The 26,809-nt window shown below is 42.6% G+C and overlaps 1 protein-coding gene across 1 annotated transcript in view; it reads right to left on the bottom strand.

Moving 5' to 3' along the window:
* The window catches only part of RAB38 (RAB38, member RAS oncogene family), a 111,025-nt gene that overhangs the window by 30,805 nt on the left and 53,411 nt on the right, over window positions 1-26,809 (bottom strand). The window contains exon 5 of the mRNA XM_020880142.2: window positions 4,909-5,189. Within this exon, the coding sequence (XP_020735801.2) occupies window positions 4,909-5,189 (281 nt within the window). The remainder of the gene's footprint in view (window positions 1-4,908; window positions 5,190-26,809) is intronic.

The raw sequence follows: 26,809 nt of genomic DNA, 5'->3' as shown, positions 1-26,809 counted from the left end.
TATACGGAGGAACAAAAACTGTCTGTTAGAATCAAAGAATAAGGTAATAACTATATAACTTTAGAGAAATCGCCTAGGTCTCATCTCAATGTTTTTTTTTTTTATAATTGTAATAACATTAATACTTACTCTATAGGATCATGCCAGGATTGAATGAGTCCATACACATAAAAAATTCTACACAAAGTTAACACACAGCAGACAGGAAGAACCTAGACATTGCTATTTCTAGAGATTCAGAATGCACATAAGATATCAAAGGCCTGAGAAATCCAACAGCAAAGGGGACAGTGAAGTTGGTTTTCTCAAATCCATCTGATCATGTTTATTAATTTGAATTTTCAAGACTCAGAAGTCAATGCTAGCTAAATATGAAATCATTTATTCAAGGCTTGTTGGGTTGCTTGCAGAATTATTCCATATGCTATAGAAACAGTAGTCTAGGAAAACCAGATCGAGCCTAAACTTCCAGAAACTCAGATCCCACTCAGAACAAGGGTGATGAGAGCACTGCTACCAGCCACCACTGAACACCAGGTCCTGTAATCGCAAAGCTCTGAGGAACTCAACTTGAATGCAATTGCTCGCGGGACCAGATCTTGATTCTGCATCCAGCATAGGCCTCAGCAAACCACACTCTGTCCCAAGAATGAAAGTCTGTTCTGCCACCACCCTCCCCAGAGTGGGGAAAAATGGGTTCCGCATTGCACCTCCATCCTCTAGTTGGTCACTCATGAATCAGTCTGTAGATGAAATCTAGGTCAAATGTCTGTTTTCTAGCTGCAAAGAAAGCAGAAGAAGAAAGTTTTATGGGCTCTCTCTGGGGAGGTGAGCCTTCCCTAGTGAGAAACTCCCCAAGGATAACAAATGTGTTTTCAGCAGTTACTGGAAAATGCAGGAAATGCAGCAGTTTCCAAAACACAGGGAAAATGGGTGTTTTGCTGCACCATGAAACTGCTATTTGTTGTTGTTCAGTTGCTAAATTGTGTCTGACTCTTTGTGACCCCATGAACCGCAGCATGCCAGGCTTCCCTGTCCTTCACCATTACCCAAAGTTTGTTCAAACTCATGTCTGTTTGGTTTGTGATGCCATCCAACCATCTCATCCTCTGTCATCCCCTTCTCCTCCTGCCTTCAATCTTTCCTGGTATCAGGGTCTTTTCCAATAAGTTGGCTCTCTGCATCAGGTGGCCAGAGTATTGGAGTTCCAGCTTCAGCATCAGTCCTTCCAGTGAGTATTCATTTGAATACCTGATGCTCATACATTTATTTTTAATTTTTTTTCCCTGTCTTAATTCACAGCCAGAGGGTACCATGCTTATTCCAGCAACAGCACACGACATGAAAATTCTTGAAGAAAGTTTCTTGAGAAGATTGAAGAGCAAGAGGGCAAATTTACTTTGGCAGTGGGGTCAGCAGCAGAAAGCAGGCTTATCTAAAGAACAAGCTCCTCTAACATCCTGCCAGTTTCCACTTCGGGCATGACCAAACTGCTGGTGATGCCCACAGGATTTGTGCAAGAGGCGGCCAGGAGAACAAAGCCAGAGGCTGTGGACGTTAGCTCATTAGAAGTTTTGGAAACATTAAAAAAAAGAAAATCAGATGTTTATCACCAGACTGATAATGATGTCACCCAAGAGGACTCACGTTGTTAGGAGAGACACTTTTCTAAGACAAAGATCTTTATGGGAAATGTTCCCGGATCCCAAAGGTAATCAAAGAATGGGTTGGTGGCTGCCTCCAAATGCTGCCATCTTAGCTTCAGGCAGACGGTCTGAGCTGGGCCTCTGTTTTGTAACTGCTGAAATACTATCCTCAGAAAGGAAGCAGAGCTTTATTAGAGAACTTAAAAATAAAAAGACTTTGGGGAGCAATTTGACTAAGCAAGGCTGCAGTACTGTTCCTGCGGCAGGAATGTTCCTGCACACCTCGGTGTCAACTCTGAAAACTAGCCTGGCTCTGGAAAGCCACTGTCATTATTAAGACATTCGGAAGGACAATTTCAGCAGCAGTATGCTTGGAGGGGAGAGAAGTGTAGGCTTCACCTTCTACAGTGAGGCCTTGTATCCTCTTGGTCATATTAGCAGTTTAGTGCCCTTTAGCCTTGGGAAACTCCCTCCGCCCTCTCTCTGCACAAAGCTTCTCTTCAAAGTTTACACTTTCGGGGATTTGGAGGATTAGAAATACAGCATTGAAGTGCATGGTGGGTCAGCCAGGCCTTAAGTTAATTAACATCATGCCCTTAAGTAGAGTTTGACACTGCAATCATTGTGCAAGGAATGTCAGCGTGAAGTGAAAGAAAGTCCTTGTCCCACAAGACATTTCAGCCCTCCCCCCAAATTCATAGGCCTCTTCCTTCTTTTTCTCTTATTTTTCTGTTGGTACTCATTGGCTACCCAATATATATTGGATATATCCATATATTTTTACTTAGGTTTTGTTGTTATTGTTATACATGAAGTCAGGATCCTGTTTCATAAATTTCTCTGTTCCCAGTGTCTGGTATATGATGGGTGTTCCATAACATTTGCTGAATGAAAGAATGATGGATCTAAATATATCCTTATATAATATGAGTCATTCAATATAGATTGCCCTCCAGGTGTAAGGTAATTAATTGAGAAAACGGGTTCTCCAAAATTCTGGTCTTTTACCCCTGTGCCTGGAGGCTTCTGGGCTGGAGACTCTTAGGAAAGAAAGGAATTTGAAGGAGTATTCAATGATCTATGGAATGAAGTTGAGTATGGGGCTAAGGAATGGGTAAATGGATGCATTCACCCACATTTTGGAATTTTTTAAAAAGCCAGACTAACACCAATAACCAGGCTATTAAAAATGTCCTATTTCTGGGACTTGCCTGGAGGTCCAGCAGTTAAAACTCTGCTTTTAAGACTCTGCTTCCAATGCAGGTGGCACAGGTTCAATCCCTGGTCAGGGAACTGAGATTCCACGTGCCACTTGGTGTGGAGGATGGGGGGGCGGGGCGGAAGATAGTGTTTCTTAAATGTCCATCACTTAATCATATCCATGAGTATTACTTGGCTGACCTCTCTTTACAACAATAAATTCTTGAAACAAACAAACCAACAAGGTTCAATAAGAGCCAGGAAATAGAAAACAGGTACTGTGTCCCAAATCTAAGGAAAAAATCCTAAAAAAAACAAGGAAAGCAAAGGGTTTTAAAAGGAAAGAAGGGGAAGCACATACAAGCATGCTTCATAAGGCCAAGTTAGAGACAGCACTGGGAGAAGGCGGGCACTGAGACCCTCCACCAAAGACTGAAACCAGAGGTCAGACAAGAGGCATCACCGCCTCGTCCTCCCGCTCCAGCGCCTCCCACCCCAAGCAGTTGTTTAGTCTTCCTGCTCATGTTTTCACTGTAGTGATAGTCTCACATCAGGTTTTTCTCTAGAGTAATCTCTAGAGCCATGACCTTAGCTCCAGGCTTTGTCGTTTTCCCATAAGAATGCAATAACTACCATGTCAATCTGTCTTTCCGAGTCCCCAAGGGCAAACCTGACCACTCTACCCTTTGGTGTAAAATCCTGCAGAGGCTCCTCCTCAGCCTATTTCCTGGCGGCTCAGACGGTAAAGCGTCGCCTACCATGCGGGAGACCTGGGTTCAAACCCTGGGTCAGGAAGATCTCCTGGAGAAGGAAATGGCAACCCACTCCAGTATTCTTGTGTGGAAAATCCCATGGACGGAGGAACCTGGTAGGCTACAGTCCATGGGGTCGCAAAGAGTCGGACACGACTGAGCGACTTCACTTTCTTTCTTTCAGCCTATTTAAATGATGTCCATTCAAGCTCTATTTCCAAACCATGCACTCAAAGGTTCACAGCAAAGCCTAAGTGTTAATTTCCCTCAGTGCAGAGACGATGCCTATCTTACTGAAAGATGAATCCCAAACAATTAGCAAAGTGCCTGTACTCCACAAGTATACAATATGTGTATTCCACAAATAAATAAGTGGAAAAATTGTGATTTCCAACTATGCAGAATGCAACCTTAGTAATGTAAAACATATATATATATATATATATATACACACACATTTATATATATGCACATAGGACATATCAGAAAAATATATTGAACCATTTACTTTTAATTTATGATTTTTTAAATTTTTTCCAAAATGTATGATGAAACTATTTATCTCTCTGATACTGAGACGCAGAGACAAAGGGAGCAGAGTAAAAGTTGTGCCCCTGACATGTCAGATAACAGCGTGGGGTGCAGAGGGGAGGGTCAGCCTCTCACCCGCTCACACTGGATTCTGCGTCTTCCGGCCCTGACTTGGCCCACACTTCCTGCTGCTCGCTGCCACCAGGAGGGTGAGCAGTGCCAAGCCACAATATGTTCCTTACAGGCGTATTTGCCACCCACTCTCTCACCCCACTATTCCAATATTCCCAATGTGCTAGTTCTGTGTTTTGGCCATCTTTTCATTTCTAGGGCAAAGCACAGTTTCTGATACACAGTAAAACATATTAAGTGTTGATGGAGTCAACTAATAGTTGAATAAAGCACTGACACTGAAGGTGAAGCCTGTTTCTTTCATTGACTAAAATCATTCTTACCCACCAGGGCTGCTGTGAGGCCTAAATGAGAAAACACACAAAAATCCCACTGACATATCATATGCACTCCATACATGAACACAGTTACTGAATACTGTCAGTGTGACATACACAGGTTGCTTTGCTGGCTTAACCACAAACACCTTAAATTGTGGGTCACAGTTGTACCCATCCCCTTGAAATGAGAAAGAGCTTAAAGCAGTTTGAGAACTACGAATCGCTAAACAAACATACACTATTATTATGATAATAATGATGATGATTATATGCCATTTTCTTTGTGAATCCTGCCTACAATAAGTTTATCCTTTAAGGTCACATTACCTTTGCTGATGTTTCAAACCATCCCACAAAACCATGCTCCTTGCAGAACTGGTCCATCTTGAGGCCATTGTTCAGTAGCACATCCTTCCCCTGGTCACATTTGTTGGCCAACAAAACCACTGAAACTGGTTTGCCATTAGGGAGACTTAACTTTGAGTCCAAGTCATTCTTCCACTTTGTCACTGCTTCAAATGTAGCTGGTCTGGTGACATCGAAGACAATAAATGCACCCATAGCTTCTCGGTAATAGACCCGTGTCATGTTTCCAAATCTTTCTTGACCTATCACCAAAAAGAAATAGAAATCAGAAATTCATTTCTGTTGTAAACTGAATCATATATTGGACCCTAATAAGGCTTCCAGAATGAGCAGATCACTCTGTAAAGTGTTTCATTGCTTATCTATAAAAAATGCGCTAAATATACAACCAGAAAGCTCCTGTTTTGGGGTTTTTTTTTTTTAATCCCAAGGGGATTCATTGATGTAATAAGTAATTATTAAAATATCCTTGAACCATGCAACATTCCAGAACTGTGCTAATACAATATACCCCTAGCACATATGCCTACTTTGGTTTAATTAAAATGAAACAAAATTTAAAATTCAGTTCCTCAGTCACATTTCAAGTGTTTGATAACCACATGTGGTTGTGGCTACAGTATTAGACACCCCAATAGAGAACATTTTCATTATCATAGAATGTTCTACTGGACAGTACTGTTCTAAATATTTGGAATACAATGATTAAAACATGATAATATACACCATGGAATATTACTCAGCCATTAAAAAGAATTCATTTGAATCAGTTCTATTGAGATGGATGAAACTGGAGCCCATTATACAGAGCGAAGTAAGCCAGAAAGATAAAGACCATTACAGTATACTAACACATATATATGGACTTTAGAAAGATGGTAACAATAACCCTATATGCAAAACAGAAAAAGAGACTCAGATGTATGGAACAGACTTGTGGACTCTGGGAGAAGGCGAGGGTGGGATGTTTCAGGAGAACAGCATTGAAACATGTATATTATCTAGGGTGAAACAGATCACCAGCCCAGGTTGGGTTCATGAGACAAGTGCTCGGGCCTGGTGCACTGGGAAGACCCAGAGGGATCGGGTGGAGAGGGAGGTGGGAGGGGGGACTGGGATGGGGAGTACATGTAAATCCATGGCTAATTCATATCAATGTATAACAAAAACTACTGTAATGATGTAAAGTAATTAGCCTCCAACTAATAAAAATTTAAAAAAAAAAAAAAAAAAAAAACATGAAAATACCTCCCATCATGCAGTTTACATTTTAGTGGGACAATTAGTACTAATTAGATTAGTATGTTACAGAGGCATCTGCAGTTAACTCCTGTTAAGGATAATAGTAATAGCTAGCATTTATTGTACATTCACTAACCATCAGAAATGTGATTTTCATAAATAATCATGAAGGTACAATTATTATTCCCATTTTAAAGTGAGACCAAGAGAGGCTAAGTAACTTCTTCAGATTATACAGATGCAAGCTTAAGAAGTTACAATCCAAAGTTGAGCTTTTTTAATCCAAAGCTCATAGTTACTTACCAACAATGAATACCCTCAGTTACTAAACCATGGTCTTGTACTATCTCTCCCCTGGGTTTATGTACCAGGAGTGTCCCATTCCACTCAGCTGAACAGAACACATGTTTATCCATTGATGCCAGTTTCTGAGCTACCTGCTAGGAATATGACAGTGAACTAGATGACCTATACCCTTAACTAGTCTGCAATCTATTGGATAAGGAAAGCCTTCTGACATATAAATGTGTAAATAAATAAATGGATTGGTCTTATTTAGACCAATCAGCTAGAATCAGTTTTGCTCTGATTCTTAATTTTCTAAATGAATATTAGCAAGTTTCTTAAACACAATAAGTTTAGCTTTTCTCATCTGCAAAACAGAAGTAATAATATGCACTTCACAGGGCTGTTATGTGGATGAAATGAATTGATGTATGTAAAGCACCCAGTACTGTCCCTTGCAACTAGCTGGTACTTGAGTTTTTCCTCCCTTTCTCCAGAATGTTAAAAATTATAACAGACAACATGACAAAGGTAGTGAAATCAGAGTTCTAGACCAGAGTTTGTGAAAGCCTATTACAGGAATTTGAGCTGATCAACAAATATGAAAAAAATCCTATTGCTTGTAACTCTGTCCACAGGTAATTGCTGAAGATGGGAGATACTGAAGACTGGGTTTCTGTTTTCTGAACCCCAAATTCCAGAAGTGTATGACCAGGCAGAGTTATTTTATTGTGATTTGGGAATCTGTTCATGTTTAGAGTTTTATGAAGTTTCAGAAATTAAAACAAAGTCAAGTGTGTATAGAATAAGCCAACTTCTCTTTAAAAAAATGCTGAAACTGGCATGTATCTGGAGGTCAACCTACCTCTAAGGACACTTAACATTTGAGTTCAAGGCTTTGTGACAGTGAGTTTTAATTCAAGCTACCAAATTCTTTCATAGGTCATGTTCACACTGGCATTAGCACTGCATATTGTAAGAGGAACTGACCCATAAGCACTTAATGAAAACGCATGAAGGTCAAGACTTCCTCACCTAGCGTGTGAGCCTGTGTCCTCAAGCACATATCACTGGAAAGAAAAGCACTTCGCCAGGGCCACCACATGACCGTCCTAAAATATTCCTTACTTGGGTTATACCAGTACTCTAAAAAATTCCCCACAATCATCTAGTCAATGAAACAAAGTGGTATAATACTCCTCATATGACCCAAGGCCCACAGATGAACTTTCATTTTCCCCAAATGAGTTCTAAATTTCTTTTATTTCCTTTTTCTGTTGTTTTAGATCCTCATGCATACAGCATTTCCTTTGATACTGATCAGGGAGGCCATGACATTTCAGGAAGACAGGGGAAAAAGGCCCTCTGTGATCACTTGGAACTCTGAAGGCCTCTGGGCTTTTTCAGGATGTCTTATGATCCCTTTCAGAGAAATAATCAGATGAAGGGCAAAGTCATGGGTTATTCAATAATCTGCTTGTCCAGGGTTTTCATAGTACAGTAAGGCAGCCTTTAAGAAGAAAGATTTTACATTTCAAATATATGGCAAAGGGTCCATACAAAAAAAAAAAAAAAAGGAAAAGAAAAGAAAGCACACACTATATAGACTTACACCTGCGTAGGGATTGTGTGTGTGTGTGTATGTTTGAGTTTGTGAGGGTATGTGTGTCAGATCAGAAACCAGAAGAAAAAGGCTTGTTTCTAGAAAGAAAAGACCTTTGTACATGGAGGTCACTGGGCCAGGAGACTTGGCAAGTTTGTATTTTTGGCATTCCAGCAAGAGGTCACATTCAGACTAAGGGCTTTCCAGCACTCATTTTATCGTGCCTTTGTCAGCTGACAGCCCTCTCCGCTGTTTCTTAAGAAAAGAATGAGAACCATGTGATGCTTAGTGAGTGCCTACATGTGGACCAAGTAGAGACCTGATGAATCCATCACAGGTGATTTACTTTTTAAACAAAGAATATAGTTCAAAAAAAAAATGCCACTGGGGTCAAATCACTCATTTGACACATATTTACTGAATAGATGATATGGTCCAGGTTCTGTGATTTGTGCTGCAGATACAGAATTTTTGTCCTCAAGGAACTTCTAAGCCAAGAAGTGTCATACTGGAGGCCCAGATTGAAAATGAGTTGGTTCTCCACGTAGGTCCCCATTTCTTGTCGAACATAAACACACACTCCATAGCCATGTAGGCGTGGCTCATGATTCAGTTTTCAGCTGAAAGGGATATTAAATGATAAAGCAATCAGCTGAATCACAAAGGTTAGTACAATGGCTGTGGTAAGAGACTGGATACCCTCCCACATAAATCACTAAGCCGAAGGGTCAGAAGACGGCAGGGGGGAGTGGGGCAGGGGGAGGCTTCATTTTAATCCCCGTTACCTGTGCAGCCGTATACAACTCTATTTCTCTCCGAGACTCAGTTTCCTCATCTGTAAAATGAAGTTGTTCTGGCCAATCTCTAAGTCTGCTTGCTGTTTTCATGCCTGCTAGCCCTATGTTGGGCTTCCCAGGTGGTGCTAGTGGTAAAGAGCCCACCTGCCAATGCAGGAGACGTAAGAGATGCGCGTTCGATCCCGGGGTCGGGAAGACCTCCTGGAGGAGGGCATGGCAATTCACTCCAGTGTTCTTGCCTGGAGACTCCCATGGACAGAGGAGCCTGGCAGCTACAGTCCATGCGGTCACAGAGTCAGACACGACTGAAGAGGCTTAGCACACGTGCACAGAGCCCCATGATAACACCATGAAATCAAGGCCTGGTTCTCTCTTCCAATGGCCTGCAATGGCCCGTTTGCTGTCATGGATCCAGATAAAAACATACACCAGCAACACTGCTATCGTGTGTATTTAATAACATTTTTCACCTGGTAACTATTTAATAGTAGTATCTAGATGCTCTCAGCATAACCAAGCAGTGAATCTTCTAGACAGGTATAAAAATAACCAGAGGATTTTCTAATAACCAACTAGCTGTGTGACCTCAAATTAGTCACTTCATCATTCAGAATCTCAGTTACCTCATTGGTAAAACAAGGAACTGAATTAAACACCCAAATTAAGTTCATTATCGCCTCTGGCCAACCCCGTTTGATCAGCCTCCCCGATATGAAGACATCCAGTTACGTGCCTCCCACTTTCCCTGTTCTCTGTGCTGGTTCCCAGAAACACCATCCACACCGCACCAGAGCGGTCCCCAAAGTCACCTTCCAGCTGCTTCCTCAAGCCCACATCCCACCCACACTTCTAGGTTCAAAAGGGGCTCTTGGCTTTGCCCCTCTGCTCCATCAGCACTCTCACTGCTCCAGTTCAAGCCCTCATCTGGACCCCTGAAAGCTCCTGAGGTTCTCAGCATCTCATTATCACCCCCATTTCCCCTTAAAATAAGTATAAATATCACTAACACAGGTCTTCAGACAGTTGCTGTTCTGGCAGCACAAGAAATCACCTGATGGGTATGGAGATGAAATCACTACCTTGAACAGGCACACTCATGTCCATTGACAGAACAATGGACAAAGAAAATGTGGTGTGGTCATCCCTCAGTACACACAGAACATTGGTTCCAGGACCTACTAAACATATGAAAATCCGCAGGTGCTCAGGTCCCTTATAAAATGCACTCTGTCCTTTATAATCTGTGGATGTGGAATTTGCAGATACAGAGGACCAACTATATACATGTACAATAGAATATTAGTCATACAAGAGAAGGAAATCCTGTCTTTTGCAATAACATCAGTATTATGTTAGAGAAATAAGTCAGACAGAGGGAGAAAAATACCATTTGATCTCACTTATATGAAGAAACTAAAAACTCCATAACAGCCAAAACTTCATAAAAACAGAATAAAATGGTGGTTGTCAGGGGCTAGGGGGTGGGAGAATTGAGGAGATGTTGGTTAAAGGTACACATTTCCAGTAATAAGATGAATAAATTCTGGAGATCTCAGGTACAGCACGGTGACTATAGTCAACAATACTGTATTACTTAATGGAAAGTTGCTAAAAGAGTAAGTCTCAAATGTTCTCAGCAAACACAAGGTCATTTGGTGAGGTGTGCGTGTTCTGTCGCTTCAGTAGTGTCCGACTCTGCGACCTGTGGACTGTAGCCGGCAGTCCATAGGATTCTGATGGAATCCTCTGTCCATCAGATTCTGCAGGCAAGAACACTGGAGTAGGTTGTTGGGCTCTCCTCTAGGGGATCTTCTCAAACCAGGAACCGAACTCCAGCATCTCCTGCATTGCAGGCAGATTCTTTACCCAGCGAGCCAGCTAGGAGGCCCTATGTGAAGTGATAGAGATGTTATCCATCTCACTGTGGTAATGATTTCACAGTGTACACATATATGAAGTCATCATGTCATACACCTTAAACTTACACAAACTGAATAAGCTTATATCTCAATAGACGCTTCCCTGGCGGCTCAGACGGTAGAGAATCTGCCTGCAGTGCAAGGGACTTGATTTGATCCCTAGGTAGGGAAGATCCCCTGGAGAAGGCAATAACTACCCACTCCAGTATTCTTGCCTGGAAAATTCCATGGACAGAGGAGCCTGGAGGGTTACAGTCCATAGGGTCACAAAGAGTCGGACACGACTGGGCAGCTAACACATATCTCATTAGGGCTGGGGGGACAAAAGAAATCACCCAAAGTATTTGCAGGACACCTGTTCCCAGGGCATCCTCCTCAGAGATTCTTATTGAATTGCTTTTGTGTGGGGCCTAGGAAACTGTTTGTTTGCTTTTTCTTTAAGCCCTCCCTAGCTACAGTCTTGGGAGAAGGCAATGGCAACCCACTCCAGTACTCTTGCCTGGAAAATCCCAGGGACGGAGGAGCCTAGTAGGCTGTGGTCCATGGGGTTGCTAGGAGTCGGGCACGACTGAACGACTTCACTTTCACTTTTCACTTTCATGCATTGGAGAAGGAAATGGCAACCCACTCCAGTGTTCTTGCCTGGAGAATCCCAGGGATGGGGGAGCCTGGTGGGCTGCCGTCCATGGGGTCGCACAGAGTCAGACACGACTGAAGCGACTTAGCAGCAGCAGCAGCTTAAGTCTTAAAACTTCTATTTCTATCAGAATCATTTTCAAAATACAAATATTGCCATTATTCTCTGCCATTGCAGCCCTTCAATGACTCTTCCATGCTTTAAAAAAGACACTCAAATGAAGCCTACACATTTGGAGACTGTCTCCAACCACCATTCCAAGCTCTTCTCCTGTCCCTTCCTTCCAAGCTCCAAAGCCAAGCCATGCCGGATGACCTGTCCTTCCCAGAACACATCCTTCACTACTCTCTGGCTTTCCTGGCCTTTTTTCATTGCAGCTCTGTTCCCAAAGTCTGAATTCCTTCCACATCTCCCCTCTCACCTTCAATCCCATCCTGTGTGTCCTATCGCTGTGCCCTGAAACCTCACACAACCCGCCGGCTGGAACCCTGGCTCCCTTTTTCACGACCCCACGGCATTTTCTTTATCCTGGTCCATTCACACTTACCATGATGTGTCTTCATGCTTCTGTCTCCAACTTGGCATTTCAAAAACCTGGAAAGCAGGCTGGTCACATTTTATGCTGTAAATTTGAAGTTTATTTCTCCACTGTTTGGATACAGTAAGAGCTCCAAGTATGGTGGTAGAAATAAACTGAAATTAAAATTCTTCCTGCCTCTGAAATACAGCATTATCTCATATTCATGAGCCAGTGCCACCTACTAATATACTTACTCTATATTCTACTCTTGTTTTCAGTAAATAATCAATAGATGTTCATCGATGGAGAAAATTAACATTATTCCAACTGGGTTATGTGCATATCTTTGCAATGAATTTCAGACTGGAATGTTGTGCTTTCACAGTAATTCTCATCTTAAGACATAATCTCATCTTAAGAAATAATCTCATCTTAAGAAATAATCCCTTGGAATCAATTTATTCCAAATATATATTTTGGGGTTCATGGCAAAATCAGAAGGGTTAAAAGTATACCATACCAAGGTACACTCTTTATTTCTAGAGAGAAATGGTATGAAAAGCAGGTAGATAAAACCAAAAGTAAACATGAACTTTGAAGAAGGATCTGGAGAAAGGGGAAAAAAAAAAACTATCCAGTTGCTACGCAGATTAAATGGCCACTGAATTGACTGTGGTATAAGCAGGTTTTGAAGGCGCAGGGAAGCCTGGCCAACAAGGACCAGAGTCAGACTATTGCTGGAGAGCATGGTTTCATCATTTTTCAAGAGCCCATCTGACCCCCTGGCAGCGGTTCTGAAACTTTTTCATCATCTCTCCTCACTTCTTTGCTCCACCAAACCAGTGACAGAAAAGTGTCAATCAACCACCATTTTTCCAAGTCACTTAGGCTTCTATTCTAGAATTAACCTTGGATAATTATCCCCTACAAAAGTGCCAACCTCTTTCCCTGGCCAGAGCCAAGTTTCTGCAGCCCCATGACACACACTGACCTGTGCACCTAGTAGGTGGTCAGCAAGATCTCCTTGCTGAGTGAAGAAATAACCCCTGACTCTTCACTCCCTCCCAGTGATTACTTTCAGGCTTACCAAGTCTTTAACAATCATCCTCTGTCATGTCACTGGCAATTATCACTTTCTTTCCACTCCCACTGAAATCACTTTATTTAAGTTGTATCCTACCACTTTACTATTTTCATTCATCTAACAAAAATTTCTGACTGCCAATGAATTTCCAGGCACTAGAAATATGCAATGAAAAAAGTCAGCAACTAAGGGGGAAAAAACCATTAAAACTTGTTGCCTTACTGGCAGGTGGGTTCTTTACCACTGAACCACCAGGGAAGCCCTTATGAAGTTTACATTCTAGTAAAAAGAGATCCACAGTAAACAAAAACAGTAAGATACACATAATATTACATTATCTGGTGAAAAGTGCTGTGGAGAAAAGCAGGGACTTCCTGGTGGTCTGTGGTTAAGAATCCACCTTGCAATGCAGAGGACATGTGTGGGTTCCATCCCTGGTCAGGGAACTAAGATCCCACATGCCGCAGGTCACCTCAGCCCCTGCGCCCCAACTACTGAGCCTGCACTCTGAAGCTAAGACCCAGTGCAGTCAAATAAATAATAAATAAAGCAGCAAAGGAGAATTGAGTATGCTAGTGAAAGTTGCTCCACCGTATCCAACTCTTTGCAACCCCACGGACTATACTGTCCATGGAATTCTCCAGGCCAGAACACTGGAGTGGGTCGCCTTTCCCTTCTCCAGGGGATCTTCCCAACTCAGGGATTGAACCCAGGTCTCCCGCATTGCAGGCGGATTCTTTACCAGCTGAGCCGCATGAGGCCAGGGTCAAGTAAAGCAAGATGGAAAAGGAAGCCTCGGTGAGAAGGTGTCATTTGAATAAAGACCAAAAAAAGGTAAAGGAGCAAGCCGGTAGGATGTTGAGGAGAAGAGGGCTTCAGACAGGAGGGGCGGCGAGTGCAATGCTGAGGCTCAGGAGGGTCTGGCAAGCGTGCGGAGAACATGAGGAGACTGTTGGCTGGAGAGAGCTGAGAAAGGAGAAGAAGAATGTGTGACGAGGCAGGCGGATCACAGGCTCCAGACTGTTGACAGTTTCAGGCCATTATCCTGAGGTTACCTGCTCTTCTGGATGAAAGAGGAAAGTACTGACAGACTGCACAGATGGGAAACGTGAACCAATAGAAGTAAACGGATACCTGTGGATGCTGCATTGAGGGATGACACACAGGAGTCAAGGCTGGAAGTGGGGAAACCACAGTCCAGGCAAGAGATAATGCTGCTGACCACAGGGGCAGCGGTGAAGATGGTCTAGACTGGCCGTTTTCCAGATAAGTTTGGAGGTAGAGAAGATAGGCGAACTATAACTTATGAGATGACCCAGGCAGGACTACCAAGCTTTTGACCTGAATTACTGAAAGTGTGGAGCTGCCATTAGCTGAAATGGAGCAGGTTTTGGGAGCCACAGGTTTTATGGAAGTTGACTGGGACTTTGACATGTTAGGTTTGAGATGTCTGCTATGCAGATGTGGTGAGTAGGCAGCTGGATACATGAGTCTGAAGTTGCAGGGCCGAGGTGGTCAGGACTGGATATTTACTCGTATTTTAATTTCTGTACACCTCTGCCAGAGTTACCATCCAAAGCCCTGTTGTCACTCTATAATTTGCTTAATTAAATCTACTGTTACCCAAAACAGGTGCCAAAATGGGAGATTGGGCTGCTCACATGTTATGTGACCCACACAAGATTTAAAGCAATTTGAACAATTTCCCAACAGTTACAAATTGGAAGATAAATACAAATATTGGAATGTCTTGAAAACTCAGAATATGCAGAAATCTGTGGTCAATATTTTATGAATTACTATGTCGAGTTCATTTGAACTGATCAGTACCAAGCACTCAGTCTTTTTTATCTGTTTATTTTTTATCATTACTGAGACTTAAATTTTTGAAAACAGTTTTAGGGTCAGAGCAAAATTGAGTGAAAAGTATAGAGATTTCCCATATACTCTCTGCCCTGATATATGTATAGCTTCCCTTGTTATCAATATCACCCACCAGAGCAAAACACTAACAGTTATAATTGGTGAAGCTAAACAGACATATCATAATCCCTCAAATTCAATGGTTTGCTTTAGGGTGAATTTTTAGTGTTGTATATTCTATGTCATTGGACAAATGTTTAATGACATGTATTCATCATTACGGTACCATCCAGCGTACTTTCATCACCCTGAACATCCTCTGTGCTCCATTATTTCACCCCTCTCCCCGCCCCAACTCTGGCGACCACTATTCTTTTTACTGTCTCCATAGCGTTGCCTTTCTCAGAATGTGATGGGAGTTGGAATCACATACTGTACGGCCTTTTCAAATTGGCTTCTTTCACTTAGTAGTATACATTCTGGTTCCCTCCAGGTCTTCTCATGGCTTCACAGCTCACTTCTTTTTAGTGCTGAATCACATTCCATTATCTGGATGCATCAGTTGAACCATTCACCTGTGTGTGCGTTCAGTCGCCTCTGACTCTTCTGTGACCCTGTGGACTGTAGCCCACCAGGCTCCTCTGTCCATGGGATTTACCAGGCAAGAATACTGGAGTGAGTTGCCATTTCCTTCTCCAGGGGATCTTCCCGACCCAGGGACCGAACCCGACTCTCCTGAATTGGCTGGCAGATTCTTTACAGCTCAGCCACTGGGGGAGCCCTGACCATTCACCTACTGAAGGACATCCCTGTGGCTCCCACCTTTTGGCAGTTAGGAATACAGCTGCTATTTGTGTGTAGTTTTTGTGTGGACATAATTTTTCAACTCCTTTGGGTAAATACCAAGGAGCACAATTGCTGGATTATATGGTTAGCATATATTTAGTTTTGTAAGTAACTGCCAAACTGTCTTCCATAGCCAAGCACTCAATCTTAAAGTTAAAAAAAAAAAAGGTGGCTAAGATACTATTCCTTTCACATTGTTAGATAACACTGCCTTAAATTTAAATGTATGTATCTATATCCATTTTATTCAAATAATTATAACAAACTATTTGGAATTCAATGAAATTTATATAATTTGATTTTAAAGTAAATCATTGCTATTGATCCACTTTTTTCATTTTAAGTCTCTTATACATGCTTACGTAGGATCCCATGATTGTTTCTTTGCCTCAAAATACTCTTTAACACACAGCCTCATTTCTATACAACCATCCAGCTGTACATGAAATTTTGCAGAAAAACAAAATGGGAGCCAGGATTCAGGGGAATTTTTATGCCCATTTCCTAGGGAAACAGGGAGCAGAAGCATGAGTGGTCTAGAAGTGAGAACCAAGTTTTTCAGAGATGACCTTAGGAAAGATGAACAAGTGATTGCCAGGCAGAGAAAAGAGTCCATTTACTTTCCCCCTTGGGCTCCTGTGGGATTTTTAAGGTTGCACAGCTTGATCTACAAGTCAATGGCTAATCCTCAGACCAAGGCCAGGGTCCTGCCCCAAACTATGTCTTGCTGGGCTCACTAAGTTCTGCCTCTTCCTTTCATTCACCATTCCACGGCCTTCCCATCCTCACTGGAACATACACCATCTCTGACTCTCTGCCTAAATAAATCCTACCTGTTCTTCAAGGTTGTACCAAATCCTACCTCCTTGGAGCTTTTTCTGACTACATGGCTCCAGGCTCAGCTCTTTACTCTGCGATATCAGACAGCGCTGACAATGCACCACTGGCTCGCCCGTCCAACCAGGCGTGCCACAAACTCTGCAGACTGTGTCCCCAGTTACACTGTAGTCTCCTCAAGCCCGCTGTAGAATTCCTCTAATACTGATCCCTACTGATGCTTTAGAATCATGGTGCTGGAGAAGACTCCTGAGAGTCCCTTGGACAGCAAGGAGATCAAACCAGTCAATCTTAAAGGAAATCAACCCTAAATATTAATTGGAAGAACTGAGGCTGAAGCTGAAACTCCAATATTTTGGCCACCTGATGTGACAAGCTAACTTACTGGAAAAGACTCTGATGCTGGGAAAGATTGAGGGCAGGAGGAGAAGGGGATGACCGAGGATGAGATGGTTGGATGGCATCACTGGCTCAATGGACACGAGTTTGAGCCAACTCTGGGATATAGTGAAGGCCATGCAAGCCTGGCATGCTGCAATCCATGGGGTTGCAGAGTTGGACATGGCAACTTAACGACAACCATCTCTCCCTCGCACATGTACTCTGAGAAACTCTTGGTCTGTGTTCACAATGGACTTGTGAAACAGAATGGAGTTGGTAACACAAATATTCTTTACACAATAAAGTAAGGATTAATAACGATTTCTTGAGAGAGGAAGCCCCATCAGGGAGAGGAGTGGGCTAAATAAAGCAAGATCTCTAATCCAATTCATTGACTTTCCATGACTACTAAACTCCTGCTCACTCTCAAAATCCACTCTGAAAAAAATCTGTCCCCAATTCAGAACCTCCTCTCCACAGTTTCTTTAAGGATACTTTTATAAATAACTCACAAGGGACCCTGGACTCTAAGGGTTTCACTCTTAAATAATTCACAGATTCCTTCCTAGGTAAAATTCCCAAAATGTGTGCCAAGGTGCTCTGGGGGGCCTAAGGGAACTCACAGGGGTGCAACTGGATAATTTTAAATTTCAAGGTAAGCAGTGGTGCTCAAGATCAATCAGAGACCTTGGGAACTACTAGCTAGAGGCGGTTCACAATTTCAACATTAGATTGTGCTACATTCCCTTTGATGTGCTCATATCTTTTTGAAGCGGGCGTTTTTGCAGTTTGTGTGATAAAAGGCAAGATCATGTGAAAATCAATAAGAAGCAGGAAATAAGGGTGGTGGTGACCACTCTGACTCAGTTTTGAGATGCTCTTCTATGGCCCAAAGCAACAGATGTCCCTATGGTAAATAATTATAGCTACTAAAAGTGAAATAAAAATCATTTTCTTTTCACTGTGTTCTCCATTTTTCCCAAAGGACTATTAAATTATTAGGCTATAATACGTATTAAATTGTTTGGTGCTAATTACTTAACAAACTATAGTCAATATCTTATAAGTTTAATGGAAAATAATTTCAAAAATAATATATGTTTATATGTATAATTGAGTCACTTTGCTGTGCACCTGAAACATTGTAAGTCAACTAGACTTCAATAAAATATATATTACAAAAATAATAAAAAATAAAAATTGATGAATATATATAAAAAATCTTTAAAAAAAAAAACAGAGCTTTTAAGTATTTCTGTTGGCCTAAAAACATCATGAAAAAATTATTTGTACTTTGATACTAAAGGTTCTATGAGCTGAGTGTTCGAGAAACTCTGATGTAGCTTCTTGAGTCTAGTCTAGAGGATTCTTTTATTAAGTTTAAAATTCACACACCCTTCTACCACCATCAAGACTTAATTTTTGTTCCAATACCATCAAGCATCATAGTTACTCTTATCTTTAATTTTCAAACTAGAGTCTATGTCCCTTAAGCACTGTGGTTTTCCTGTCTAAATATAGCATACTTAGATATTTCTTATTAAGTCAAACCAACCACATGATCTAAGCAATGATGTATGCAAAGAATTCAGCTCATTCAATTCTTAGCTCTATCCAAAGTAGAAAGATTAAAAATAATAATAAATATTCCTTTAAAATAAATACTATGCATTTTCAAAATGCAACTTAATCCTTGATATGTGAAAACTATCATAGTACCCCACAGGAAATAGTAGAGCAGAGCAGTTAGGAAACAGTTGCTACTTCATAACCAGGAAAATCTCAGTTCATATCCCAGCACTACCTCTTAGCTTCTATGCACCTTTTGAAGAGTTTTGTGTGTTTTTCTGTTTTTTAGCCCTTGTAAGCCTAGATCTCTATGATTAGGTTAGTAACAGAACCTATAAGATCAGTTCCTTGTGAGCAGTAAATAAAATGATGCATAAAAAATGCACAGCACCATGCCTGACACCCAATAAATGGTGGTATTAATAATATGTTATATTACAGGGGGAAAACAGTCCTGTCAACAAGTAATTTAAATCATTTGTTGTCAAACTTCACCCTATAAATTAGGTTGAAATGTGTTTGAATCCCTCACACAATAGATAATTTCTTGATCTCTTGTAGTATACAAGAAGCTAAGTTGTCCATTGTCCTTCCTGAGAGCACATTTTCACAAGGCTGATGAGAAGAGAGATTAAATAATTAATCAGGATAACACAGACTACAAAACATTATGGTTCAGAGCAAAAAAGTAATAATTCCGATTTCTGCCGGATATTTGAAACGATTGACTATCCTCTTCCTGAACTCACTTGCCTTTGCATCCAAAACCTGCTTCTGCTTCATTCTCCTCCACGGTACTTTCTCTTTCTCCACATCTTGGCTAACTCCACAGTCATTTCATTAAATCATGAGACAAATCATTGCAGCAAGCTCTGCTAAAAACCAGAAAGGATATCTGAAAAGGCACAGTAGAACTCTAATAAGTTGCTAAAAGGAGACAAGACAGGAGGGAGTGGAGCTGTGCTGATTCAAGGGAGGACGAGTGACCTCTGGAAGGAGAATTAGGGAAGTCTTTGCATGAGGTCCCTTTCAGGCGGGTCTTAAACATCAGATAGGGTTTGGGTATGTGGAGATAAAGGGAAGGGTACATGAATTAGTAAGAAGAACAGGAGGAGAGGTGCGGAGGTGATAAATACCGAGTGTGATAAGGAAGAGGAAGGAGTTCATAAACATATTGAGCCTATAATGGAGCACTGGGGAAATTAAATCAGGCATGTCTTTCGAATCCAAACTGTGGGTGCCTTTGGTTTATCTCAATGCCATACCACCATCTTCTCTTCTTTATCGCTTTATTGTGAACTCTCAAAGCTGAACACCTACTAAATTCATTTATTCATGTGCCCCAGGACTAAGACAACACCAAAATATCTGCTGTTTAAAAATTTTTTTTAATTCCTCACATCTCATCCCTAATAAACCAGAGAAGCCAGCATTCTTGTTCCAGTTCTACCTCTGGCTAGCTCTCTGAGCCTGAGAAATCAATATGAACCCCCTTTCAGAGCACAGCTTCCTCAACTGTAAAATGCAGGATTTGTTTTGATGACCCACAGGTTTTAACTCTGTGAAAATTACCTTTATTACTTCATCTAATCGATCCAAAAATCATAAAGGGAAAATACAGCTTTGTCATTTGACCTCCAAATGAATGACATTTCACTTTGAGTTAGGAAGGTTTTGTTGAATGAAGAAGCACAGTTCTTAGGAAAGCTCTTTAAGGTCTCTCCCTAGTTTTTATGGTGAAAAATAAAATGGAATACCACCTTAAGAAAAATGATTGCTGTATTTATCAATTCTAGAAGGCAAGCATTTTTCTGTTAGTGTTCAGAATATTACCGTCTTTGAAGCATGAAAATCTTTTGTTTGTAAACAAAAAGTTTCTCTTTTTTAATTGAAGAAATGTTTAGAGCAATGATGAAATAGTTGACTGAAACTTTTTATTGAATAAAACTCACTAAACACAGACTAGAACCAAGCTCTAGGGTTACAATTGGGAAGAAAAAGCATCTCAATGACCTATTTGCCAGAATCATGGTGCCGTTTAAACTGCAAAGATTTACTCTGATAACTTGATAAATGTACAGAATGATCACTCTTAACCACTGGCAGAGCAAATGCACGCTTTCATAATTTGTCTGCTGTTGCCTCTCACCACCTCCCTCCTACCCACAGCCCCCTCCTCCACACCATGCAATGGCAGGGCCATGACTTGACTTTCTTTAGCACCTGACATTTCTCCTTTAGAGACTTATCAGAACAGTCAGTAACCATCTCCATGATTATATTTAAGTAACTTTATGTCCCCTGTGGAATATCAGCTTTCATACCAATGCCTATTTCATTCCCTCCTGAAAACCCTGTGCTTATCAAATAAATGAACAAATTTTCCCAGGCAGGATCTTATACTTCTCAAATTCTCATATTGTAAAATGACTTTTAAAGTAAACACATTAAAATAAAATATTTAAGTATCATTTTGACCCTCAGAGTAATTGTGTTCTGACAAGTCCACAGTGAGACAGATCCTGGGTTTCCTTTTGACCAGGTCAGGCCTCAAGGACTCCACTCACTTCTGACCACCCAGGACCCCGGACTCCACTCGCTTCCGGCCACCCAGGACCCCGGACTCCACTCGCTTCCGGCCACCCAGGACCCCGGGCTCCACTCGCTTCCGGCCACCCAGGACCCCGGGCTCCACTCGCTTCCGGCCACCCAGGACCCCGGGCTCCACTCGCTTCCGGCCACCCAGGACCCCGGGCTCCACTCGCTTCCGGCCACCCAGGACCCCGGGCTCCACTCGCTTCCGGCCACCCAGGACCCCGGGCTCCACTCGCTTCCGGCCACCCAGGACCCCGGGCTCCACTCGCTTCCGACCACCCAGGACTCCGGGCTCCACTCGCTTCCGACCACCCAGGACCCCATGAACTGCTCCCTCAGCAGCTCTAAATTTAGAATCTGTCCTCTTTCTAGTCATCCTCTCTCCAATCATCTCATCCCAAGGACTTTAGTTCCTTTCACCATGATGTTTATAATCTGCAGGCAATGAAGACCCACAAAGCGATATTCTGGGAAGGTAAAGTTGACCTTAGTCCACACAAGAGCCAGAGGAGGGGGAGGCTAGAACCAGCCAGGCGGTTATGATAGCAGGACAGGCGGTAACAGCGCCGGCCCTGGAGAAGCATAATCACCATCTGACCTGGAGAGGGAGAGCATGTGAAGCTCAGAAAAGGAGAAGAGATGGCAGGGGCCTCAGGTCTTAGTGACTGGGTGAAAAGCAGTATAGTTCACTACACTAAGAAGATCAGTATGTGGAGAGATAATATCTGGTTAAGATTTACAAAGACATCATTTACTACTTTCATTAAGAGGGGTGACATCTATATTCTTTGCTGTTGTATTGTTGTTTTTTCTTTTGTACTTTCCATATTTGCTACACTGAGCATATATTACTTTATGACTAGAGAAAACAAGCCATCTTGCCTTTTTATGCAACTTGGCTATGACATAGTGATCTTGCAATATATATGAGATGTCATAAAGGCAATGTCCAGTGGGAAGATGTAACTGTAGGTCTGAAGCGCATGAGAAGGCAAGGTTATAAGCACAGTTTGGGAGTCATCAGCACAGAGTTTAAAGCCACAGGAATGCATGAGCTCCTCAGGAGACAGAATGAAAAAGGGCCAGAGGATGAACTTTTGTCTCAAGGTGTGTGGCCCTGAAGTCCCTCCCAGGGAGTCACTGGTGCTTGGAAAGAGCTCAGGAAATCACCCTCGCCAGAGGCTTTGTTTAGTCTGATCAGGCTTAATCTCAGAGAAAGGAAGGAAGTGGGGAGGACAGGACCCCTTCTGTATCACCAGAGACTTGGAGTCATGTTTACCAACACAATTTACCCACCATTACAGTGTATTTGCTCTCACGCTATTATGCCCACTAAACCACGAACTTGTTAAGGTCTTGCTCAAATGTTTATTCTTGTTTCCCTACCCAGCACAGTGCCTAACACACACGTGGGTGTGTGTGTGCGTGTGTGTGTATATTAGTCTGACTCTTTGTGACCCATGCACTATAGCCCGCCAGGCTCCTCTGTCCATGGGATTCTCCAGGCAAGAATACTGGAGTGGGTTGCCATGCCCTCCTCCAGGGGATCTTCCTGACCCAGGGATGGAACTCGGATCTCCTGCACTGCAGGCAGATTCTTCACTGTCTGTGCCACCAGGAAGCACCAGGCATTTAGTAGACACATTTGCTGAAGAAATCAAACACACACAGGAGCTGCTCCCCACATTCCCTCCTCTCAAGCATTTTAGCTATCCTCAGTCAGGCTGCTCTGTGCCCACCTGTCAGAACCAGTCTTCTAAAGCCTAGATTAGAGAATGTGTCCCACAGGCCTAACGCCCACGTGTCTGTGATGCCCAGAGAGTCTGACAACCTCCTTGTAAGAAGCCCTGAGGTGAGTTCCCCACCCCGCCCTCACCTCACGTCAAAAGTTCACTGTTCTGTTCAGTGTACATATTATTTACTTGTAAGCACATAGCACATTAACCCACATGGTATTTAGAAACTCGGTAATTAGCCAGGCTAGAAACAAGACAATAACTGCCCACTAGAATATGGCCCAGACTTGCCATGCATTTTTTTTTTTTTTTGCCTGACACGGTGGTTGCCAAATTTAGCACTCTCTACATTTTCAGATCCATCGCATTAATATTTAAGACACTTCTTCTAAAACTTCCTGGAGAATTTGTCCTTTAGAAAGAGATACAAAAGGGCTTCCCTGGTGGCTCAGTGGTAAAGAATCCACTTGCCAATGTAGGAGCCACGGGTTCAATCCCTGCTCCGGGAAGATCCCACATGCCGCGGGACCACTAGGCCCGGGGGCCACAGCTATCGAGGCTGGGCTCCAGGCCCAGGGGGCCACAACCACTAAAGCCCTGTGCCCTGGAGCCTGGCCCCACAAGAGAGGCCACCACGGCGGCCCCCGCCCCGCAAGCAGAGCGTAGCCTCTGCTCACCACAGCGAGCGAAGAGCCCGCACCGCAGCCGATAAATAATTTAAAAAAATATTGAAGAGAGTGAAGTCGCTCAGTCGCGTCTAACTCTTTGTGACCCCGTGGACTGTAGCCCACCAGGCTCCTCTGTCCATGGGATTTTCCAGGCAAGAATACTGGAGTGGGTTGCCATTTCCTTCTCCAGGAGATCTTCCCGACCCAGGGATTGAACCCGGATCTCCCGCATTGCAGGCAGACGCTTTACCGTCTGAGCCACCAGGGGAGTCTCAGTTGAAGTCTCTATTGGAGAGAGGTCAAATCCCAAACCCTTCCCTCAGTTGAATTTTACAATGTGGAAGCACTTCGCAGACACTAAAACGAGAGAGCACGGTGACCCAGAGGACTCTCAGAGCCACCGGCGCTCTGGGCTCCGCCTCTAGACCGGGGCTGCCTCCCGCTGCCCCTCTGCCTATTGGAGAGCTCATGTCCTCCAGGGCTCCGTCACATGGCTTAGGTGGACAGATGTGCCCCGCGGGGAAATATTTTTCCTACGTGTTGGATTTTAACTATTTAGGGGAATGTATTACTTAGGAGAGTCTTGCCGTGAAACTTTCACGTAGGAGAAAAGGATTCTCTCCATCACCTGCCAACTTTATTTTCTACTGTATTTGTTAAATCTGGAATAGAGTTTTCTGGTGACCCACAGATCTGGTCATTTTTCTCAAATATATGCATCAAAGATGGAGTTAAACAGATCTGCTGTTCCTGCTCTCCTCTGCTATATGAGAGCTCTTTTGATCTTGGGTCTCTGACTCTTGATCTAATATAAAATAGGTTTGATATCACCTGCTCTGTCTATACCCTCAGCAACTCTGAGATCAAGCAGGAAAATATATGTGAAAGAAGTCTGCAATAACAGTTTAAAAAACGAGAGTAATAGCTAACATTCAGAACGCGTCAGGCACAGCTTTATATGAATTAACCCATCTCATTCTTTTAATTCTAAGATGTAGGGTCTGCCGTTTTCCCCAAGTTTTAGACAGGAAACCAAGGCACAGAAATTAAGTAACTTGCACAAGTCACAAAGCTAGTAAGTAAAGTTGGAATAAGCTGTTACATACTAACTGGGCATGTTAATACTGGAGTGGGTTGCCATGCCCTCCTCCGAGAAAGCTTCCCAACCCAGGGATCAAACCCAGGTCTCACGCATTGCAGATGGATTCTTTACCATCTGAGCCACCATGAAATCCCATGAATACTGGAGTAGATCGCCTATCCCTGCTCCGGGGGATCTTCCTGACTCAGGAATTGAACCAGGGTCTCCTGCATTGCAGGCAGATTCTTTACCAGCTGAGCTACCAGGGAAGCAGCTGGGCACAGTGAGACCATATTAGAGCTGAAAGAGACTGCAAGAGATGCCACATGCAGGAGATATCACAGGAAAACAGTTGTCATTTTAAAGATGGGAACTGAGGTCCAGCAAGGTTTCATGATTTGCCCAATGTCATGTATTACCATTTTAGAATATCCATAATTTATATTTATTAGACTACATCTGAAGTATTCTATTTCTGAACTGCGGGAAGTAGAGCAAAACTATTAGGAACCTAGGTGCTAGATTCAATGACCAAGTTTTAAGTTCCAGCACTACCACTTAACCAGCTATTTTACTGGGAAATTAAAAATTATGGATGCACAGATAATTGTAAGAATAAGTGTCTAAAAGATGTTAGCTACTATTACTATCACTAAGTCCAGTACCTGGTTCCCAAAGCACAGCAAGACTTGTAGACAAAATTGTGTTGTTCTCGTTGAAAGTGCTAATGGAGTCATCAAAGTGATCAATACTTCAGATATGTTCTAACAAACATATCATTAATTATGGACTGTAAATTATGGATATTCTAAAGCTGTAATTCTGGACATTGGGCAAACTGTGAAGCTTTGCTGGATCTCAGTTGCCCGTCTTTCCACTGGCAATTGTTTTCTTTTCCTGTGATACCACATGTTCACACGATGCTGCCTCTTGCGACCTCTATCTGCTCTAACACGGTCTCTCTGTGCCCACTGAGCAGCTTATTCCCACTCTGCTTACTACCTTTGAGACTTGTGCAAGGTACTTAATGGAACAGTCAAAGCATCAGGTTTCGGAGAGGAGTAGCAAAGGAGAGTCTCAAGGGTGAACATTTTCTTTTTTTTTTTTTTGATTATTCTATAAAATGAAAAAACCCTATAACTAAGAATCAAATTTTCAGAAATAGATTTTCTTTCATTTTTTGAAACGAGTGCTTTTGTAACCGGGTAGAAATTCTGACTCTGAGAGTGTGTGTGTGTTTATTAATTTGTACCTATTTATTTATGACTGTGCTCTTTGTTTCCGCTCGGGCTTCCCTCTAGCTTTTGTAAGTGGGGGCTCCTCTCTAGCTGCAATGGGAGGGCTTCTTACTGTGGTGCCTTCTCTTTGTTGCAGAGCCTGGGCTCCAGGGCGCATGGGCTTCAGTATCTGGAGCACGAGGCCTCAGCAGCTCCGGGCTCCAGGCTCCAGAGCACAGGCTCAGTAGTCCAGCACACAGGCTTGAGCTCCACTGTATGTGGGATCTTCTCAGATCAGGAATCAAATCCATGTCTCGGGAGGATTACAGGCTGATTCTTTACCACTGAGCCATCAGGGAAGCCCAGAAATAGATTTCTGTTCCATTTCTTTCCATTCTCTGCACTGTGGTACCATCCAAAAACATATTAGCAATACGGGAAAGAAGGCAAGGATAATCTATCTACTAAATAAGCCATGCCCTTAAAGAGGGATTGGGTATAACCCCAGTGGGTCAACTGTGCGCCAGGCCCTCACAGGGCTATGGTTATGAAGAGCGTGGCTTGATTCCAAATCAAACAGACCTGAGTCAAATTCAGTTCTCCACTTACTAGCTGGGTGGCCTTGGGCACAATTACTTAATTTCCCTGACTCTATCAAGAGTTTCCAAACCCAGAGCTAACTCAGATGCTCTTCTATGGTGGAATCACTGGGATTCAGAGTCCTCTATGGGGTTTGTGGGATTCATCTCAGTGATTTCAAGGTCTACTTCACAAATTCTTGAAAGGTACTTTCTGCAGTCTTTTTCAGAAGCAGACTGGCCAGTCTAAGTGACCACAAGACAAAGATCACGGGAATTAGTTGAACAAATAGGACCTGACTTGGCCCCGAACCAAATGGATGTTAAAAGTCTAATTGAGCAAAAGATTCCTTTGATAGCAGATGGATGTGATATCCTGTCAGGACAGGACATGTTTCCACTAC

This window comes from Odocoileus virginianus, chromosome 28 (assembly GCF_023699985.2).
Source record: "Odocoileus virginianus isolate 20LAN1187 ecotype Illinois chromosome 28, Ovbor_1.2, whole genome shotgun sequence".
NCBI classification, from domain to species: Eukaryota; Metazoa; Chordata; class Mammalia; order Artiodactyla; family Cervidae; genus Odocoileus; species Odocoileus virginianus.
The sequence above is the reverse complement of the archived record's forward strand: the minus strand, read 5'-3'. Positions and strand labels throughout refer to the sequence as shown.